This window comes from Peromyscus californicus, unplaced genomic scaffold (genome assembly GCF_007827085.1).
Source record: "Peromyscus californicus insignis strain IS unplaced genomic scaffold, ASM782708v3 Scaffold_5__1_contigs__length_169319896, whole genome shotgun sequence".
Taxonomy (NCBI): domain Eukaryota; kingdom Metazoa; phylum Chordata; class Mammalia; order Rodentia; family Cricetidae; genus Peromyscus; species Peromyscus californicus.
The window spans coordinates 86678761-86696320 of NW_026294573.1; the positions used below are offsets into that span (position 1 = coordinate 86678761).

The 17560-nt window shown below is 49.4% G+C and overlaps 1 protein-coding gene across 2 annotated transcripts; it reads left to right on the forward strand.

Moving 5' to 3' along the window:
• The first annotated feature begins 5144 nt into the window (after nucleotides 1–5144).
• LOC128096919 (protein AMBP-like) lies at nucleotides 5145–16566 on the forward strand. 2 transcript variants are annotated; one of them, XM_052717052.1, is made up of 10 exons: nucleotides 5145–5205; nucleotides 5751–5820; nucleotides 8193–8362; nucleotides 9694–9876; nucleotides 10960–11102; nucleotides 12229–12305; nucleotides 13486–13602; nucleotides 14347–14448; nucleotides 15585–15631; nucleotides 16445–16566. In XM_052717052.1, the coding sequence occupies exons 4-10, from the start codon at nucleotides 9763–9765 to the stop codon at nucleotides 16457–16459; spliced, it is 615 nt and encodes a 204-aa protein (XP_052573012.1). In that variant the 5' UTR covers nucleotides 5145–5205; nucleotides 5751–5820; nucleotides 8193–8362; nucleotides 9694–9762; the 3' UTR covers nucleotides 16460–16566. The 2 variants fall into 2 exon arrangements, with proteins under 2 accessions (XP_052573012.1, XP_052573013.1); XM_052717053.1 differs by lacking the exon at nucleotides 9694–9876.
• Nucleotides 16567–17560: the final 994 nt, after the last annotated feature.

Consider the following 17560-nt stretch of genomic DNA (forward strand, 5'->3'; position numbering starts at 1 on the left):
TTAACACACATACATTGCATGGGGGACTCTGGCCACTGTATTAAAGGTCCTCATGGACAGCTCAGGGGCCAGACCCACTATGGTGTGTGCCCTATGTACTGAATCAGAAGGACTGATTAACTCCATCCCTTATTCTGAAACAAACCTCTACAAGCCATCTCATAGCAGGTCATTGTCTCCTTGGAAACTGTCTCCCATAGCCATCAAATACTGGCTATGCTGTGACAACCAATGACCCCAAGAGTGGGCAAATATGACCTCAGAGCATGACAGGCTCAAGCCATCTTGGTGCCTGACCTGTCCTCCTCAACCAGCCCTCTGCTAAGTGGATGACATGGCCCAGCTCCACCCCTAAGAAAAACATGACACACCGGAGGCTCCTAAAGTCGTTTTATTGTAAAACCATAAATACAACACCGACATGAACTCGTGAACACACTAGGCGGCTGATCCTCTAGTCATTGAAAGGATGTGTTTTTGCCTTGGCATCAACCAACTGGGAGATGTTTTGGGAGTCGGGGGAGGAACTGAATCTTGTGCTGGGGCTTTTGGTGACTTAAGGAACCCAGTGGAACCTTCTTCTTCTCCACGGGAACATTCCACTTTTGGACAAGAACAGACAGGTAAAAACAGCAACATTGAAACAGCTCAGTTTTAAATTTTATTACTTTGTAAAAATCTCTCTTTTTAAATTTTCTGTCCATTTCCTCCATTTAACATCAGTAAAATTTTTAAACATCATGAAATCGACTTGGCTGTAAAATGGAGAAACAGTATCCAAACCAAAAACAAAACACCCCAAAGGACACACAGAAAACCCTAAAGAAACCCGCAAGTTTGGCCTTGGGAGTTTCTGTATCACAAGAACCGGCAACTCAACCCCCATGCAATGTGGCTCCTTGAAGGACTGCTGGATCCACGCCATAGATACAGGAGACCACCAACGACATCTTTGTTAATTAACACAGCAAGTGTGACCTAGGGAACTTTTTAAAATACAGTACATGGTACACAGGGTCCCTAAGACAGCCCTGCATAAACCCCCGTGAAGACTTGAGCCAAGCGCTGGCTGTTTATAAAAATATTATGTTGCTACAAAAGTATAAATTAATGCTACTGGTATTAAGAAATATTAAACACATAAAACTTATAAGGATTAAGAAAAATATTCATTAATACCTGTAGAAAACTCTGGCCTAAAAAAGATATTTTTTTGTGTGTGTGTTTGCTTTTTTGTAAATTTTATTGTGTTTTTAATTTTTTTTTAAGATGACTTGAGTTTCTTGCACTTGAAGCGAGACACGGATGTGTCTATGGTATTGCCTAGAATGTCTTTACTACTGAGACAGGATGGGGGCACACACATGTGGTCACTGAGTAGGAGGGCATGAGGGATGGGGGCACCAAGGCGTTCTCAAGATTTACCTGATGTGAACGGATCACCCACATGAAATTGTGGGACAAAGAAAAAAAAAAAGACAGGATCAGGAGACAACTGAAAATCACTCATGCCTCTTAAAAATATCTCTGCTCCAGGTTGTTGTACAAAATGGTTTCCTGATGCTTGGGGTCCAGAAGGCCCTGCCACATGGCTCTTGCTATTTCCTGGCAGGCCAGACCCAGCCTGCATCAGGCCACAAGCTTGAGCCTTGCTGGGGAAGCCACCCACCCTGGCTGGGTGGGAGAAGGGTCCCAGGAGAGCCTTCGGGTACCTGGGTTGTGGGAGGAGCCCTCCTTCCGGATGGCCTGCAAATTCAGGCCCCTAAGGACAAGGCTGGGCTGTGCCCCTTTAAGGAACTTTGGTTCAAAGAGTCAAGGTGCCCAACGGGATGCTTGGGTGGGTAGGACCTTGGTGTGTCACGATGCTAATGCTAACTCCAAGCCTTGTCAATTTCCCATATGGGAGTGGAACCCTGAAGGTGCCACCCTCTTCCATGTGAGGACTACAACTGCTCAGAGACCACAGGTTCCCTTGGTCAAAGCCAGGGCTCTCTAGACTGCCATCCCCAGATCCAAAGGAGACAGGAAAAAAACCACCCCAGCCATAGAATCCCCCTGGAGCCCCTGCCAAGGGGAGACGGGAGGGAAACCCAAGAGGGAACTCTGTATCATTGGTTCACCATAAATGGCCTAGCAAACATTAGCCACAGTGAAAGGGAGGCACGGCCTCCTTGCCAGCTCTCCCTGTGCCCTGGGGACTGGAGCCCCTGTGCACTGTCTCCAGGGTATAGCCTGAGACTCAGTCTCTTAGTTCTGCCCCCAGAAGCCTTCCTCTAGATATATTCCAGACACAATAGTGTCACACCACTGCCAAGGCCAGGAAGCTTGGGGCTTGGCCCAGCTCATGGGATACTGAGTGCTCCTCTTCAAGCATGACATGGCAGGGTCTGGGTGGCATCTCACAGAGTATCCCTTGACCTGCATCCCAGCTTTGATCCTTCTTGGTGACCCTGTGTCCTCAGAGTGAGTATGGATGGTGCCCAGGCCCTCCTCAGGTGTCCCCTTCCTTGGGCAGTCTAGCCTGAGGCCAGGAAAATAGGGGACCTTGGGCTCCAAAGCTTCACAGTGGAAAACATGCCTTGCAGAATTCTTCCAATTCTTCAAAGTGCAGGAGATAAAATCAGTCAAACTGAAATGAAGACTCTTCCTTCCTAAAAACCTGGAGCTGAGTTCTCATCAGTATAACCAGCTGCCCTTCTCACCAGGAGACGGGTACCTTTCCCTCAGCCCAGAGCCAGCCCCACAAGGCCAAATGTGAAGCCATCAAGTGGGATGGTGACATCATATGCGTTGTGGCCCATGGCTTCCTGTGCAGGCAACCCCTAGGGATGAAACGCAGACAGCTGTGCTCAGCACCCATCTTGCTTCGTGGTTGCTGAATGCCATGCAAGGGAGACTTGACAGGTAGACTTGGGTGTTGGGAACAGAGTCATGGTGAGAACAAGTGTTTCCATGGACAACCACTCCTCACAGACCTGAGACCACTTGAATGTTGAATCCCAGGGCAACAAGCTGCAGGCCTTGTCTTGGGCTTCATTGGGGAAACAAAGTGACCTCAGATTCATGGAGAACCTTGCTAATGGAAGTGCATCTTCTCTACTTCCATGTTTGGATTCAGGGATGTCAAAGCAAAGACCATTTTTGGACAGGGAATCATACAGCTTGAGGTAAGCTATGAGAACAGGACAGAAATGGCCCAGCTTCCTGGTCTCCCAGACCCCCAAAGCCTCTGGTGTAAAGACCTTTAGTGGTCACAGAAGAATGAGGCAGATGACAAAAACTTTCTGAAGGTCAAGGCCAGCCCAGGCCATTGGAGATGAACTGAAAGAGCCTATCTTAGTGCTTTGGCTGAAGTAGAATTTGGTAAGGTGGCTATTGCTGTTGATGGGGCCTGTGGCTGGGCCTGGGAGATCTTTGGGATTTATTGAGCTGTTTGCTGCAGGACGTGCACTGTGAGATTGCCCACATGACAGCACACATTGGGCACAGTCTCTCTGGTTGATGACACTAGAGAGAAATGATTGACAGCCTGCCTGCCACCTTATAATCTGTGAGGATGAGGCAGCCTTGGAGACAGGTTTCTGAGGACTGACTGAGGCTCACATTGAACCTACAGAGGCGATCTCAGCCCAGGGATAGATTCAAGGTGCCAATGAACTGGACAGGACGTAACGACCTCTGACCAGAAGCCTGGAGTTTAACACTAATTTTCTTTCTGGGGGGCGAATGTTCCATGCTCTGAAAAGAATGCTTGAAAAGCACAGCTGGGCTTGGCTGATGATTAGCCAATAACAGCAGCTCAGCCCAGCTCTGCCCGAGGATCTGTTTTCACTGACCGCACTCAGCACCCAGCTCCCAGTGTGGCTACCTGTGCCAGGTTGTGGCCCCTTCCCCAACAGCTGAGGGAGACTGGAGGTAGCCATCCTTAGCTATCCAGAGCCCACCTCCTGGAATGTTCCCCAAGCAGTCTGAAGACATTCCTTCATTCTTCAGGGAGTGACTCTGAGTTCCTGTCTAGATTTCTCCATTGTGGACAGCGGTTCCTCTGATGGTTAAGACCCAAGTTGAAGACACTATGCTGAAAACGCCTGAAGTCCCCCTGGAGTAGAGATTGTAAGGTGGTTCCTGAGAACATAGCTTGCTGGAGTGAATGTGGGCACAGCCTTCTCTCATTTATCTGTATATCTGAGACTCTGCAGGAGAGCTGGGTTCGTCTTGTGAGGCAGAGTGCAGGCTTAGTCCTCAAGGACAGTTTTCTGAAACCTTGAAGAGAACCAGAAATCTTTGGGTCTTTAAACCCTCTTCACTCCTGTCCTGCTGGGGACTCGAGGGAGAGGGCTATGGGTACAGTGCTTTTGAAGTCGAGGTATCTTTCAGTTGAATAATGCTTTATAACTAGGAAGAGGAGGGCAGTCCAAGCCCCAGGTGGTAAAGTGTGCATTGCCATGCCCTGGCTGTTCTACGTGGGTTTTGGGAATCCAACTCAGCTTCTCATTCTTACAAGGCAAACACTCTACTGACAGCCATTTCCCCAGCTCTTCAGTGTCCTTTTCTGTGAAATGGCCTTAACGTTAATGTGACATTGGAGAGGGCCACTTTGAGAATTAAATGGTGAACATGTTTAAAACTCTCAGACCAAGACCTGGCAGCAAGTATCAGCTGAAATGATGCCAGGCTGTTCTTATGAGCTCTGCCAGGGATTGTGTTTTCTGGACCTTTACAAAGGGGATGGAAAGTCAAACTTGTAGAGTTTCATGTACCGCACTCAACACACACCTGACACGTGGCAAGCTACCATTCACTATAGTTAGCATCATGACTGCTAGATCTACTCCTGAACTGTCACCAGGGCAGACAGGTTCCCTCCAGCATATAAGTTTACTAGCGTGAATTAGCCTGTGCCATTCAGCAGCCCTTAATGAGATTGGTGTTACTTGAGGCTGATCCCCTTATCTAGTGGTGTTGCGAACTGCGCCGCTCACAATGCTTCGTTTCTCTCCATGAAGCCAATCTGCTGGGGATGTCTCTCTGTATGCTGTGAAAGTGTTGCTCCGATTGATTGATAAATAAAACGCTGATTGGTCAGTAGCCAGGCACAAAGTATAGTATAGGCGGGATAAACAGAGAGGAGAATTCTGGGAAGTGGAAGGCTGAGTGAGGAGTTGCTGCCAGCTGCCGCCAGGAGAAGCAAGATGTAAAGCACCGGTAAGCCACTAGCCACGTAGCAACTTATAGATGAATAGAAATGGGTTAATTGAAAATATAAGAACTAGATAGCAAGAACCCTGAGCCATTAGGCCAAAGAGTTTAAATAACATAAGCGTCTGTTTGTTTATTTGGGTCTGAGTGGCTCCGGGCATCGGGCAGGACTGGAGATAACTCCAACTACAACAGTCCTTTAACCGTGATTCAGCCTGGCCTGGATTCCGCCTGGCTTTGCACTGGATGGTGGGGAAGGCATTCTCTGGCTGCGCTGGACCAGCACAAAGCAACCCTTCAGCAACTCTGAACAAGCCGAGATGCTGGGGGTAGTGGGGCCACTTCCTGGCTCAGCCATACTTCCGTCAGAGTGATGGGGAAGCACCCCCATACAGACTCATGCCTCATTACAGCGTCCCCCAGTTGGTGGAAACAGGGGAAGCTCAGGAGAGGAGAGGAAGAGAGAGAGAGAGAGAGAGAGAGAGAGAGAGAGAGAGATGCATTTCTCTCTCCATTTTCCTCTTCTGAGATTTTTGTGACTTTGTCCCCAGTGTTGAGATAACTTCCCTTCCGGGACCTCACTCTCCTGTGCACTCATGTCTGGACATGTCCTCTCTTTGGGTGAGTCCTCCTCCCCTGGCTTCTGCTTCCCATCACTATACTCTGCCTTAGATCATTTCCTCATTTGCCAGCCTCCTCCTCAAACCCTGTCAGGGTCCCTATTCTGGTCCTAGCGACAAGCTTGAAAGAATGAATACTTGAATACCTATGACATGAGAGTGAGGGTGTAGGCATGGGCTATAAGCTGAGTGACCTTGAACAAGTCCCCTCCCCAATGTGTTCGTCTGAACACTGAGACACTGCTGTGCTGGGTTCCTGGGTGGGCATCTCCCCACCTTCAAATTATTCCAGAATCATGATGATTCCTGTGAACTTTGGGCCCCCTGGGAGGGCAGGGCCCCTCAGCTTCTACTTTGAAATAAAGGAGAAGAAGGAATGGGGATCCTAGGTCTGCCTGTCTTCTGTCCCTGCAGCCCCTGTTAATGTTTAAAAATGGTTCAAAGTCCAGATGGCCTTGGCTGGGGTCCCCTCTGCTTGCTCTGGTTAATAAATTTCAGGAGTGCAAACAGCTGGAGCAAGAGGAGAGATCAGCACCCTTGGCCATCCTGTGGTCACCTCACCCTCACCCCCGCCCCACACCTTCCACTCATGGGCATGTTGAGTACTAAGTAAACTCCCAGCTTGCCCTCACCCCAGCAGGTTGTACTACGAGCATATGGGCTTGTCCCCAAGACTCAGAGGTCAGAGCTGGGGTACCCTGAGTTCTTTAAGTTTTCCAGTCTGCCAGGAAGGGCAGAAAGGTCATGTTGGTGGCTAGAGAGATGGTTCAACAGTTTAGAGCAGTGGCTGCTCTTCCTGAGACCCCAAGTTCAATTCCCAGCACCCACATGGCAGCTCACATCTGTCCATAACTCCACTTACAGGGTTTCTGATACCTCACACAGACATACATGAAGTCAAACTACCAATGAACATAAAGTGAGAATAAAATGCATATATATAACTTGTTATATATAATATGTTATTACATACTACATATCAATTATGTATAAAACATCTTATATATTGCGATATAGTTATATGAATATATAAACTTACATTTATTATAGCATTGTAGGTTATTAATATTACATATTAATATATTCATATGGAATATATCTCTATAACTCTATAAAATATATTATATATTATTATATAATAAATTATATATATATATGGATGTATAATGCATGTAGCCCAGGTAGTAGGACAGTCACGGGGTGGGCATGGACATTCATAGACTGTGTCTACAAGTGGGTCTCTCTTGCCCTCCAGGTGGGCTAAATGGTAACTGTCCTGTCCTCTCATTTGCTGATAAGGGTAGAGGGAAAGGTGTCCCCAAGCTCCCACAGAACAAGGAGTCAAGATGCCTCACTTCTGCTTCTCTGTTCTCCATCTCAAGTCACCTCCTTGTGTCCACCGTTAGTCAACTGTAAAAGACTGAGACACTGGGCTGCTGAGATGGTTTAGTGGGTAAAGGGCTTGCTGCCAACCTTGATAAGTCAAGTTCGATCCCTGGAACCCACAAGGTGGAAGGAGAGAACAGACTTCCGCAAGTTGTCCTCAGATTTCCACATGTACCTCCACCACAGCACATGCACTGTGGCATGTGTACTCCAGTCCAGACTATTCCCAATCAATTAATCAATATTAATCTTTAAAAAGTCTGAGAATCAGGAACACAAAAGAGGGTAACTATGCCAGAAAGTTAAGCCAAGACAGTTGCTGTGTTGAACTGTATATGGAGGCCTTGTGCTTTCTGTCAGCCAGAGCCAAAAAAAAAAAAAAGCCAATTCCATCCATGGACAAGCTGTCAGTTATGGTGCACAGGAAACCCTCTCATTTACAAATAGACACATGTGCTCTGGATACCAGCAAAAGGGGACTGTGTCGGCTGGGCCTCACAGAAGGTCATAGCGCACCATTTGCTCAGGCACTGACTATGGAAGGGAAGCCCTGATTCTTTCAGAGCCCTTGCTCTCAGGAGTCAGCTGTAACAGGGATGCTTTGCTGCATGAAGGAATCTGTCACAAGAGGAGCAGGGAGGTAGGAAGGATGGTGGCTGGAACCCCTGGAGAAGAGAGAAGCACATGGAGACAGATCATAGTATCATGGAAAGGAGTTTTTAAAAACTCCTTTTAGAATATGTAAATCTAGAGGCCAAGGATGGAGCTCAGTTGGTAGAGCTCTTGCCCAACATGCACAAAGTCCTGGGTTTAACCCCCAACAGCATAAACCAGGCAATGGTAGTGCATGCCTGTGATCCAGGCACTCATGACATGAGGGCAGGAGGATCAGATATTCAAAGGCAGTTCTGACTCCAAATGGAGTTCAAGGCCAGGCTGAGCTATATAAATCCCTGTCTCAAAGAGAAATTTTTGTTGTTGTTTTAGATTGAAAGGTTACTATGTTACTCCCTTGGGCTGCTGTTGCAAAAGACTCCAAATCCCTAGGAACAAAACAAAATAAGTGTGTCATCCTGAACAGACTTGCCATGACGGATCTCATCTAAAAGTAGGACCCTGATCTGGGGTTCTGGACAGACATACATCTTGCAGAGGTGGTAAGTTACCCTACACAGACACTTCAGGGATAACACTGCTGCCCACTGGAATAACCTCTTCAGCCCTCTGTGGTGGTATTGTGTTCCCCAAAATATTGTGCACCTTAATAAACTTATCTGGTGTCAGAGACAGAACAGTCACTAGATACAAAGGCTAGAAAATGGTGGCACTCAAACCTTTAATCCTAGCACTCCAGAGGTAGAAATCCCTCTGGATCTCTGTGAGTTCAAGGCCACATTGGAAACAGCCAGGCATGGTGACACACGTCTTTAGTCCCAGAAAGCCAGCCTTTAATCCCAGGGACTGGTGGTAGAAAACAGAAAGGTATATAAGGCATGAGGACCAGAAACTAGCAGCATTTGGCTGGTTAAGCTTTTAGGTTTTGAGCAGCACAGTTCAGCTGAGAGCCATTTGGATATGGGGACACAGAAGCTTCCAGTCTGAGGAAACACGATCAGCTGAGAAGTTTGCCAGGTGAGGTTAGATGTGGCTTGTTCTGTCTCTCTGATCTTCCAGTGTTCACCCCAATACTTGGCTCACGTTTGATTTTATTAATAAGACTCTAAGATTCCTGCTAAAGCTCTCACCCCAGGGCTAGCATCCAGATACTGATGTTAGCTCTGCTTATGGGTGAAGAAAAGAGAGGCCCAGCAACCTTTCCAAGCTCACACAGCAAGAAGACCACAGGAAGCTGCCTGGCTTTGGAATCTCTGCCCTTGACCTCCTACAGGTGCTCCCTCTCTCATGGTGGGGCCCTGGGTCATTCTTGTCACTCCTGGGATACTCACGACATATGTCTGGAAAAGGGCCATGCACAGGTGGGTGTGGGGGGTTCAGCTGGGTCCTGATACTTCCACTGTGAGAAACCAGTGTGGCTCCATGAAGGGACATCATCCCTCCTTGTTATATTGATCATCAGGGACTGAGAAGCTGGAGATGAAAAAGATCCCTGTGGGGAAGGATGCCAGGGCCTGGTCTTGCTCTGCAGTCAGTTTTCCTGGGTCTCAGTTTTATCATGTGAGAAACAGGCCAGAGCAGGCAACCTGTCCCTGCTGGCTCACTGGCATGAGGTAGGACTAGAGGAAGTCATTGTCTGACTCCCCTAGCCCCTGTGCACCCTGGGGAGAGTTAGACCTATTAGAAAACCTCTCTAGAGTCTGAATCCTATTGTGCTTGGTCAAGGTCCCTTCGGAGTCAGGAACCATGACTTCCTGTCCACAGAGTTGGACCTGGGCTGGACTGCAGGAATCGATTAAAGCTGGCCCAGGACCCTAAGTGACCAGGCTGAGCAAACACCAAGGTCCTCATATACCTCCGGCCTCTTCCCCAGCTTCACTCTGCAGCTGACCCAGGCAGGGAGTAGTCCTTTGAGACCTCAAAGGCCAAAGACCCCAGAGCCATGCAGGGTCTCGGGACTCTGTTCCTGCTGCTGACTGCCTCTCTGGCTTCAAAGGCTGACCCAGTGGAAACACTTCCAGACATCCAGGTTCAGGAGAATTTCAGCGAGTCTGGGGTAAGATTCATTTCTCTGGCTGAGATGGCCACAATGGTGGCATGTCCATGCCACTGGGCCTTGCTGGTCAAGGCCTGTCTGTCATGGGATGTCTGTCTTCCCATCTTGTACACAACATCTCAATCCCTAGGGCTCCGTCCTGGCATGACTCTTAGGCAGGTTATTCTGGGATTCTAGGAAGCTACAGTTCCCTCTCATGTCATTCAGGCTATGGGACCCTCTGTGAGCCTAATGTCTTCCCAGTCTGCCCTGTCCTCATGAGTTCCCAGAAGAATCCACATGTGGCAGGAGGCACAGGATGGGCATGGGCCTGTGAGCTTTGGGGACAAGCTTGTGGGATCATGGGAGGAAGAGAAGCAGGATACAGGTTGATGGGGATGGGGAGTATTAATCTAAGGGCACACTGGCCTTTGGCAGGCATGGGACTCATGTGTCTATGTGGATGTGTGTTTGTGCAAATATTTGTATATGCGTGTGTGTATGTGTGTGTACATGTAAGTATTGTGGAGCCGGCAGGCCTAGCTGTCCCGAATCATAAAGTGATAAGGCTGGCGGACCCTGTCTGTCTCCATGGTCTATCTGAGGGACTCTCAGAACTCTCCAGGTGATTTTCTATACCTTAGGACAAGGAACAGGTGTGCTGTGGGTGTAGGGGTTGGAAGGTCAGCACCATCAGCATGGTGTCAGGAGGAAGAGGTGGTTGGCTGGTCCCACAAGGCCCTATCAGGTTTGTAGTGTCTCCATGGCATGTCCACAGGCTGCCTCACAAGGTGTCGGACACCGCTGTGGAAGGCATAAAACCCAAGCCTCACACTCCTGGGCAGTGGTGGCTGGTGTTCTCAGAGTATGCTGTCTGGACTCTACTGCCTACAGGGGTATCACAGACACTTTACACCTATGGTTAGACTTTGTGCAAGGCGGGGACATTGCACACTTCTGCCCTCACTGTGCTGTGCCTGGAATTCCATTATCAGCCCTAGACACTGTCCTAAAGGGCTGGCCCTTGGAGGAAAGAAGGGGAAAGTGGACATGTCTTCTCAAAGGCCTGGGTGAATCCAGATCCTAGCTTGTGGTTCTTCCTAGATCTATGGAAAATGGTTCAACCTGGCAATAGGCTCCACCTGCCCGTGGCTGAGGAAGATTAAGGACAAGATAAGCATGAGCACACTGGTACTGCAAGAAGGGGAGACAGAAGCAGAGATCAGTGTGTCCAGCACCCGATGGAGGTGAGTGGGGGCGCAGGAGCGACCAGGTTCCCAATAACCCCCACCTTGTCCTGGAAACCACAACTAGGGCCTCGCTTCCGAGTCTCGGGTGTCACTTCTGTCCACCCTCAACAAACATCTTGTGTGCCTCTCAAGGACCGTGTCTCCAACCCTAGGCTTCTTGTGCAAGCTGCCTTTCCTTGGGGTTCCCTCAGCTGGGGAAGGGAACAACTACCCTACAGACCTAGCCAGGAGGCCTCAGGCCAGCAGGTCTAGGGTGGAGTAACTAGACTCTACTCACTCCTTTGTGCTGCAAAACAGCCATCATGAAGATCTGCCTCTTCTCCAAGGCCCTCCCTCCTATTCTCTCTCCACTTCTGCCACTGCAGTAGAAGCCTCCCTCCCTCCCTCTCTCCCTCCCTCCCTCCCTTCCTGTCTCCTGCAGCCTGTCTACTTCCCTTTCCACCTTCTACCTCACTCTTTCCCTCTGATCCAGTCTTCACCCAGCAAAGAGAATGACCTTTAAAAAAAAAAAAACCATACCCACTGAAGAGAACCTTCCATGGCTTCCCACTGTCCTCAGTATTAAGAGTGAAATCTTGGTGCTGGAGAGATGGCTCAGAGGTTAAGAACGCTGGCTGTTCTTCCAGAGGTCCTGAGTTCAACTCCCAGCACCCACATGGTGGCTCATGACCACCTGTAATGAGATCTGGTGCCCTCTTCTGGTGTGCAGGGATTCATGCAAAGAGATATACATAATAAATAAATAAATGTTAAAAAAAAAAAAAAGAGTGAAATCTTGACGCGGCCTCTAGGCCTTTCAGCTCTCGTTTCTCCCTGCTCCATGCTCTCCCATGACAGAAATAGCTAGAATACTACATGATACATGAGAAGTGATCCCAGTGATGGCCATAGGGGCCATCATCCCCATCGGGGACATCAGGCCATGACTGAAAGCTGAGCATTGGTCCATCACTGCCACCAGGGTAATGGGCAGCGATGACAATGTGACTTTACTGCTCACCCTGCCAGGAAGCAGGAATAAAAAGGGGATTTCCAAGGTCTAGGATGACCATGAAACAAGATATTTGGAAACATTCACTTACAAACAAACACAAAAAGGACATTTTGGCTTGGTCATTGCCAGGAGAGGTGTCTGTGAGGAGATCTCCTGGACCTATGAGAAGACAGACATCGATGGAAAGTTCCTCTCCTACAATCCCAGTGAGTGTGGGGACACACCACAGTCCCTTCCTTTCCCTTTCTCTCCCTGCTACCATTGCAGCCTTCTTTCCAGTGTATCTGAGGAGTCATGCAGGCTGCCCTCAAATGTTTGAGCTCCACAGTTCCTCTCATTTAGCATCTGTCCAGAACTGGGAGAGGTGTAGATTGCCAAAGTTAGCAGCTCCCCACCTGCAGGCCTCATGCTTGGTTCTAACTGACAGAGGAATGTGGGTCCAAATTGACTCACAGATTAACAACTGTCTGTGGAATCTCCTCTGTGTGCCAAATCATTGTGCAGGAGATGAACACTGAATGTTGACAGAGGACGGGAATACTGATGGGGTGAGCAACAATAAGTAGATGAAGGGGATGACAGATGGGTTAATGGGTCATCTGAAGACAAGTGGATGGAGTGACCAAAGGAAAAAAGAAGGAAGGAAAGAGACAGGAGAGAAGGAAGCAGAAGGGTGGAAGGAAGAAAGGAAAACCGGGCATGGTGGTTCGTGCTTATATTCCCAGCAATAAGACAGAGGAAGAGGGACCAGAAGTTCAAGGGCATCCTTGGCTACATAACAACCTGAAAGGCCAGCCTGGGCTAAATGAGACTCCTCTTTTTTTGTTAGTTTGTTTTATTTGGGGGAGGGGGTGTTGAGACAAAGTTTCTCTGTATAGATCTGGAGCCTTTCCTGGAACTCACTCTGTAGCCCAGGCTGGCCTCGAACTCACAGAAATCCACCTGCTTCTGTCCCCCAAGTGCTGGGATTAAAGGGGTGTGCCACCACAAACTGGCTTGAGACACTTCTTTAAAAAGTAAAAGAGGAGGAAGGAAAGAGCAGGAATGGAAGGAGAGGTAATGGGAAGGGGACAGAGAGAAGGAGAGGGAAAAGGTGGGAGGAAGGGTGAAAGGGATGAAAAGAGGGAGGTGAGACAAAGAGAGGGAAGGAACCAGGGAGGGAGGCAGACAAGGAGGAAGAGACCTGCAGGGGATGGATGGAGTGGAGCAGGGCGAGTCAATGCTGTCTAGTAGGTGGAGAGAGAGGCTGATGCTGGAGGAGCAGAAGGTGAGACCCTGGAAGCGTCATGTGGTTGTGGGGAAGGATGCAGGCGTGCTTAGTGATGGGCCTCCAGGGTGAAGGGCCTGACCACTGACTCCTCTGGGCTGCCTGTGTCTCCCACACAGAATGGAACGCAACCTTGGAAACCTATGTGGCCCACACCAACTATGAGGAGTATGTCATCTTCCTTACCAAAAAATTTACCCGCGACCATGGACCCACCATCACTGCCAAACTCTATGGTAAAAGCCTTGTCAGTCAGCCTGTTGGAGCTGGTGTGGGAAGAGGTTGTTACTCTATGGACCATGGGGAAGGAGCAGGAAGTTTGCTTTTTCTTGGTGAGAGAACTCTGGTTAGGGAGGGACAAGGGGTTTTGCCTTGAGGATGAAGAGCCCAGCCTCCCTGGTGAGGTAGACTTCGCATTCCATCTCCAGAAGGAACTCCTGGGGCTGGGAGACTGTTCAGTGGTTAAATCCCATGAGGTCAAATTGGGATACATAAAACCCACATAAACAGGAGATAGGCATGGTCTCCTGCCTGTAATTCCAGTCAACAGGGGACCCCCACACAAGCTGGGAAGTAGACTAGCTGTGTCAGTGAGTTCCGAGTCTGACTGAGAGACCCCGCCCCAATGAGTAAGGCAGGAGAGTGATCGAAGTTGTTTTCCTTCTTCAACCCCTAGCCTCCGCCTGCACAGCTGCCCACATAGACAACACGTGTGCACCCAGGAAAATGGAAAGGGGCAGGGAGAAAGTGACCCCAGGGCCACCAGGGCCCAGACAGAGCCAACAGGAAGAGCCCTGAATAAGGACCCAGGACCTGTGATGGGCCCAATCTCTCTCTCTTTTGGGGAGCCATATTTCAACAGTGTGTCAAGGAGAATAAATGGCTCAATCCTTTCCACACTTTTCCCTGGACACAGTCATCCTACCTGGCCACCCTGGGTGCCTTGGACTTTAGGTATCTCCTCTGCTTTCTATTTGCAGGCCGGGAGCCACAGCTGAGGGACAGCCTTCTGCAGAAGTTCAAGGAGGTGGCCCTGAGCGTGGGCATCCCTGAGAACTCCATCATTTTTATAGTTGACAGAGGTAAGTGACATCTTGGCCCAGTCTGAATTTTGGTCCTCCCATCCTTCCTGCCCACTGAGGACATCCTCAGTCCCTGCACATTTCCTATACCACTCAGAGACAAACAAGTCCTCTCCCTCTCTACAGGGACTGAGAGAGCTCCTGGGTTTATCCCCATTCTCAAAGCACACACTAGCAGAGCCAGCATTTGACCAATTCCATTTTTGTCCCACGGTCACGAATCTCCATGCATGTATCCACAGACACTGCTGAGGAAGCAGCAGAGCCTTGGGGTTGAAGGCACAGACTCCACAGTCGGGTACCCACATTCAAGTTTAGTGGTTCAAGCACAGAGGCGTGGCTTCTGGCTAGCCTTCCTAGAGCCTTCCTTTCCTCATCTGTCAAATGGGATAACAGTGCTCTCCCCCAAAGCCTACTCTGAGGTGTCAGTGAGTTAAAGCCATTAGAGACTGCAGCATGGTGACTTGGAAGTGCTCTGTAGATGCCACTATCGAGAACCTCCTGAGGATACGGATGGGATGTTACTAGGGCAACAGATGGTAGTGATGGTGCAGCCAGCGTTCTGTGGATGGTCCCATCCATGGCTCTGAGTGATGCAAGGAAGGCTGTAGCTAGAGTTTTCCTGCCTGGCCCACAGTCAGGATAAATCTCTCCCCCCTCCAGTCCCACAGTCGCTCAGACCCGACCAAGTAAACACAGAGACTTTTACTGGTTACAAACTGTATGGCCGTGGCAGGCTTCTTGCTAACTGTTCCTACAGCTCAAATTAATCCATCTCTATAAATCTATACCTTGCCACATGGCTCGTGGCTTACCAGCATCTTCACATGCTGTTTCTCATCGTGGCGGCTGGCAATGCCTCTCTGACTCAGCCTTCCACTTCCCAGCTTTATTCTCCTCCTTGTCCCGCCTACACTTCCTGCCTAGCCAACGGCCAATCAGTGTTTTATTTATTGACTAATTAGCAACACATTTGCCATACAGAACATCGCACAGCAGAAGGCCTTCCAGGAAGTGCTCTAAAGCACAGGACATGTTGTTTACCTGGTACCAAACAGAAATCTGGGTCTAGGATCTCTGTCTGCCCTCCCAAACCTGGGCCTCTTGCTCACTCCTCTTTTGTGTCTTCTGCCTAGGGGAATGTGTCCCCGGGGACGTGAAGCAAGAGCCCACTTCACTTCCGGTGAGTATGTCTTCCGGCCTTCCTCAGCAGCCCAGGGAAGCAATCAGGAGCATCCCAGTAAGGGGTGGGGGCTGGAGAGTCCAGCTGTGGTCTCTTTCCAGATGATCAGGCTGGTCCACTCTCTGTCTCAGCTTCTCACCTCGGAAATGGGCCAAAGCCAGGAACCTAGCTGGTCTTAGCTGGACCAGAGAAGATGATAATTATTCATCAGCAGAAGGCATGCAGGGCAGCTGAGGATCTTGGTGGAGCTGGCCTCTGGATCCTTCAGGCTAACCATATGGACCAAAGGGATCCCCCTCCCTTGCTTAGTGTTGAACCCAGGCCCTGACACATGCTAGGTGCTGGGCTGGTTTTTTTTTTTTAATGCTTTTTGTTTTGAGGCAGGGTCACAGTGAGTTGCTCAGTCTGCCTTGAATTTTCCTTGTAGCCCTTGAAGGCCTTGATTTATTATTTTCCTGCCTCATCTTCCTGAGTAGCTGGGAATACAATCCTGTACTACCTGGAAGGGCCACAAGGGAAATTAGAAACCAGCTTTAAGCTCTTGTAAAAAGGCACAAAGCACTCACCTCTCCAACTTCTCAGTACCCACTGCAGGGTTAGCGCTCAGCTGGTAGGAGCTGCTCTTAAAGGGATGACCAGGGTATGCTGGCCACTTAGCATTCTCAGGGCCTTGGTATTCCCACTGGAGAATGGTACCCATACCAAGTCAGAAAGCCAGGCTGTTCCATGCAACAGCCATGGGAGAGAAGTCATTTAGCAAGAAATGTTTCATCCCAACTCAAGGACCTAGCCTGAGTTACTTTGTATCCGCAGGGTACAAGGAGCTAATACAGAGCTGAAGGTGCCAGTCTGCAAGGCAGAGGGCGGCCACTATCCCTCCCAGTGTGGGCTGGCCCAGGTGATCTGGACCCAAATAAAACAAGCTGTCAACTCCTGGCCTTCTGTGTGTTGGAGTCTCTCTGTCATGTTGTTGTAATACGGGGATTGGGGAAGGAAGCTCTGGTCATGAGTAATCCAGCCTTGCCAGGAGAGAAAGACACAATGGGACAACTTGGTGAAGTACAAGGTCCTTGCTGTGCCCCACTTCAAACACAACAGTCCCTAATTCTGCGCTAGTGTAGAGGGGGGTTATTTTCTTTTACTAAAACAAACAGGAACAAAGGAAGCCTAGAAACTTTGGCACTTGTTTCTAGAAGAGGTTGGATGGCGGTCATGAAGATCCAAGGACAAAGAAATAGCAATGTCCTGGAGTGTCCAGGTGCCTGAGGTTGTCGCCACCCTTGTCATACCCAAGTCCTTTCCAGTGGTTCCCTCCACCTGTTAGCTTTTCTCATACACATCCCAAATTACCTGGAGCTGTAGCACCTGATGTTTCTCCAACCTGACCTGGAGTGCCTGTCCCCTCGCGTCCTCACCCGGTCCTCTGCCCTAGTAGATTGTCTCCTGGCCTTCCCAATGCATCTGCAACAACCAGCTGGGCCCTTGACCAGAGTTCAAATCACTGGCCAGGGCTGGGTTCTTGCCATGTGGGAAAGAGAGGCGGTGGGCTGGCCAGAGGAGCTGGAGGACAAGCACGGCCCACAACCATGCCCTGTGTTATCTCCTGTAATTGGTACTAACGACATCCACCCAGTGCCCCTATGGTGGGCAGATAATGAGCCGAGGGTGAAGGTTCCCGGCTTGATGATGCTTTTGAGTGGAAAGTCATCCCTGCAGCAGAAACCAGGCCAGTGCTCTGGGAAGTGACCGTAGTCCCCAGAGTTGATAGCCAGTTCTGCAAGGGGATTGCTTTTCATGCCCAGGGGCCATTTGGTGAACTGTTCTGTCAAGCAGAGAGAACGAGGCTAAAAGACTCTATAGTCTCCCGAGACACGCAGACACTACCTTGTCCTCCAAAGTCTAGAACTTGGGGGTTCTAGTTTCCAACAG

What these genes read in the sequence shown, in the direction of transcription:
- LOC128096919 (XM_052717052.1), top strand. Translation starts at nt 9,763, where the DNA reads ATGCAGGGTCTCGGGACTCTGTTCCTGCTGCTGACTGCCTCTCTGGCT. An exon ending in AGAATTTCAGCGAGTCTGGG is followed by an intron (nt 9,877 to 10,959) that starts GTAAGATTCATT and finishes GGTTCTTCCTAG; the next exon opens with ATCTATGGAAAATGGTTCAA. An exon ending in CATCACTGCCAAACTCTATG is followed by an intron (nt 13,603 to 14,346) that starts GTAAAAGCCTTG and finishes TTCTATTTGCAG; the next exon opens with GCCGGGAGCCACAGCTGAGG.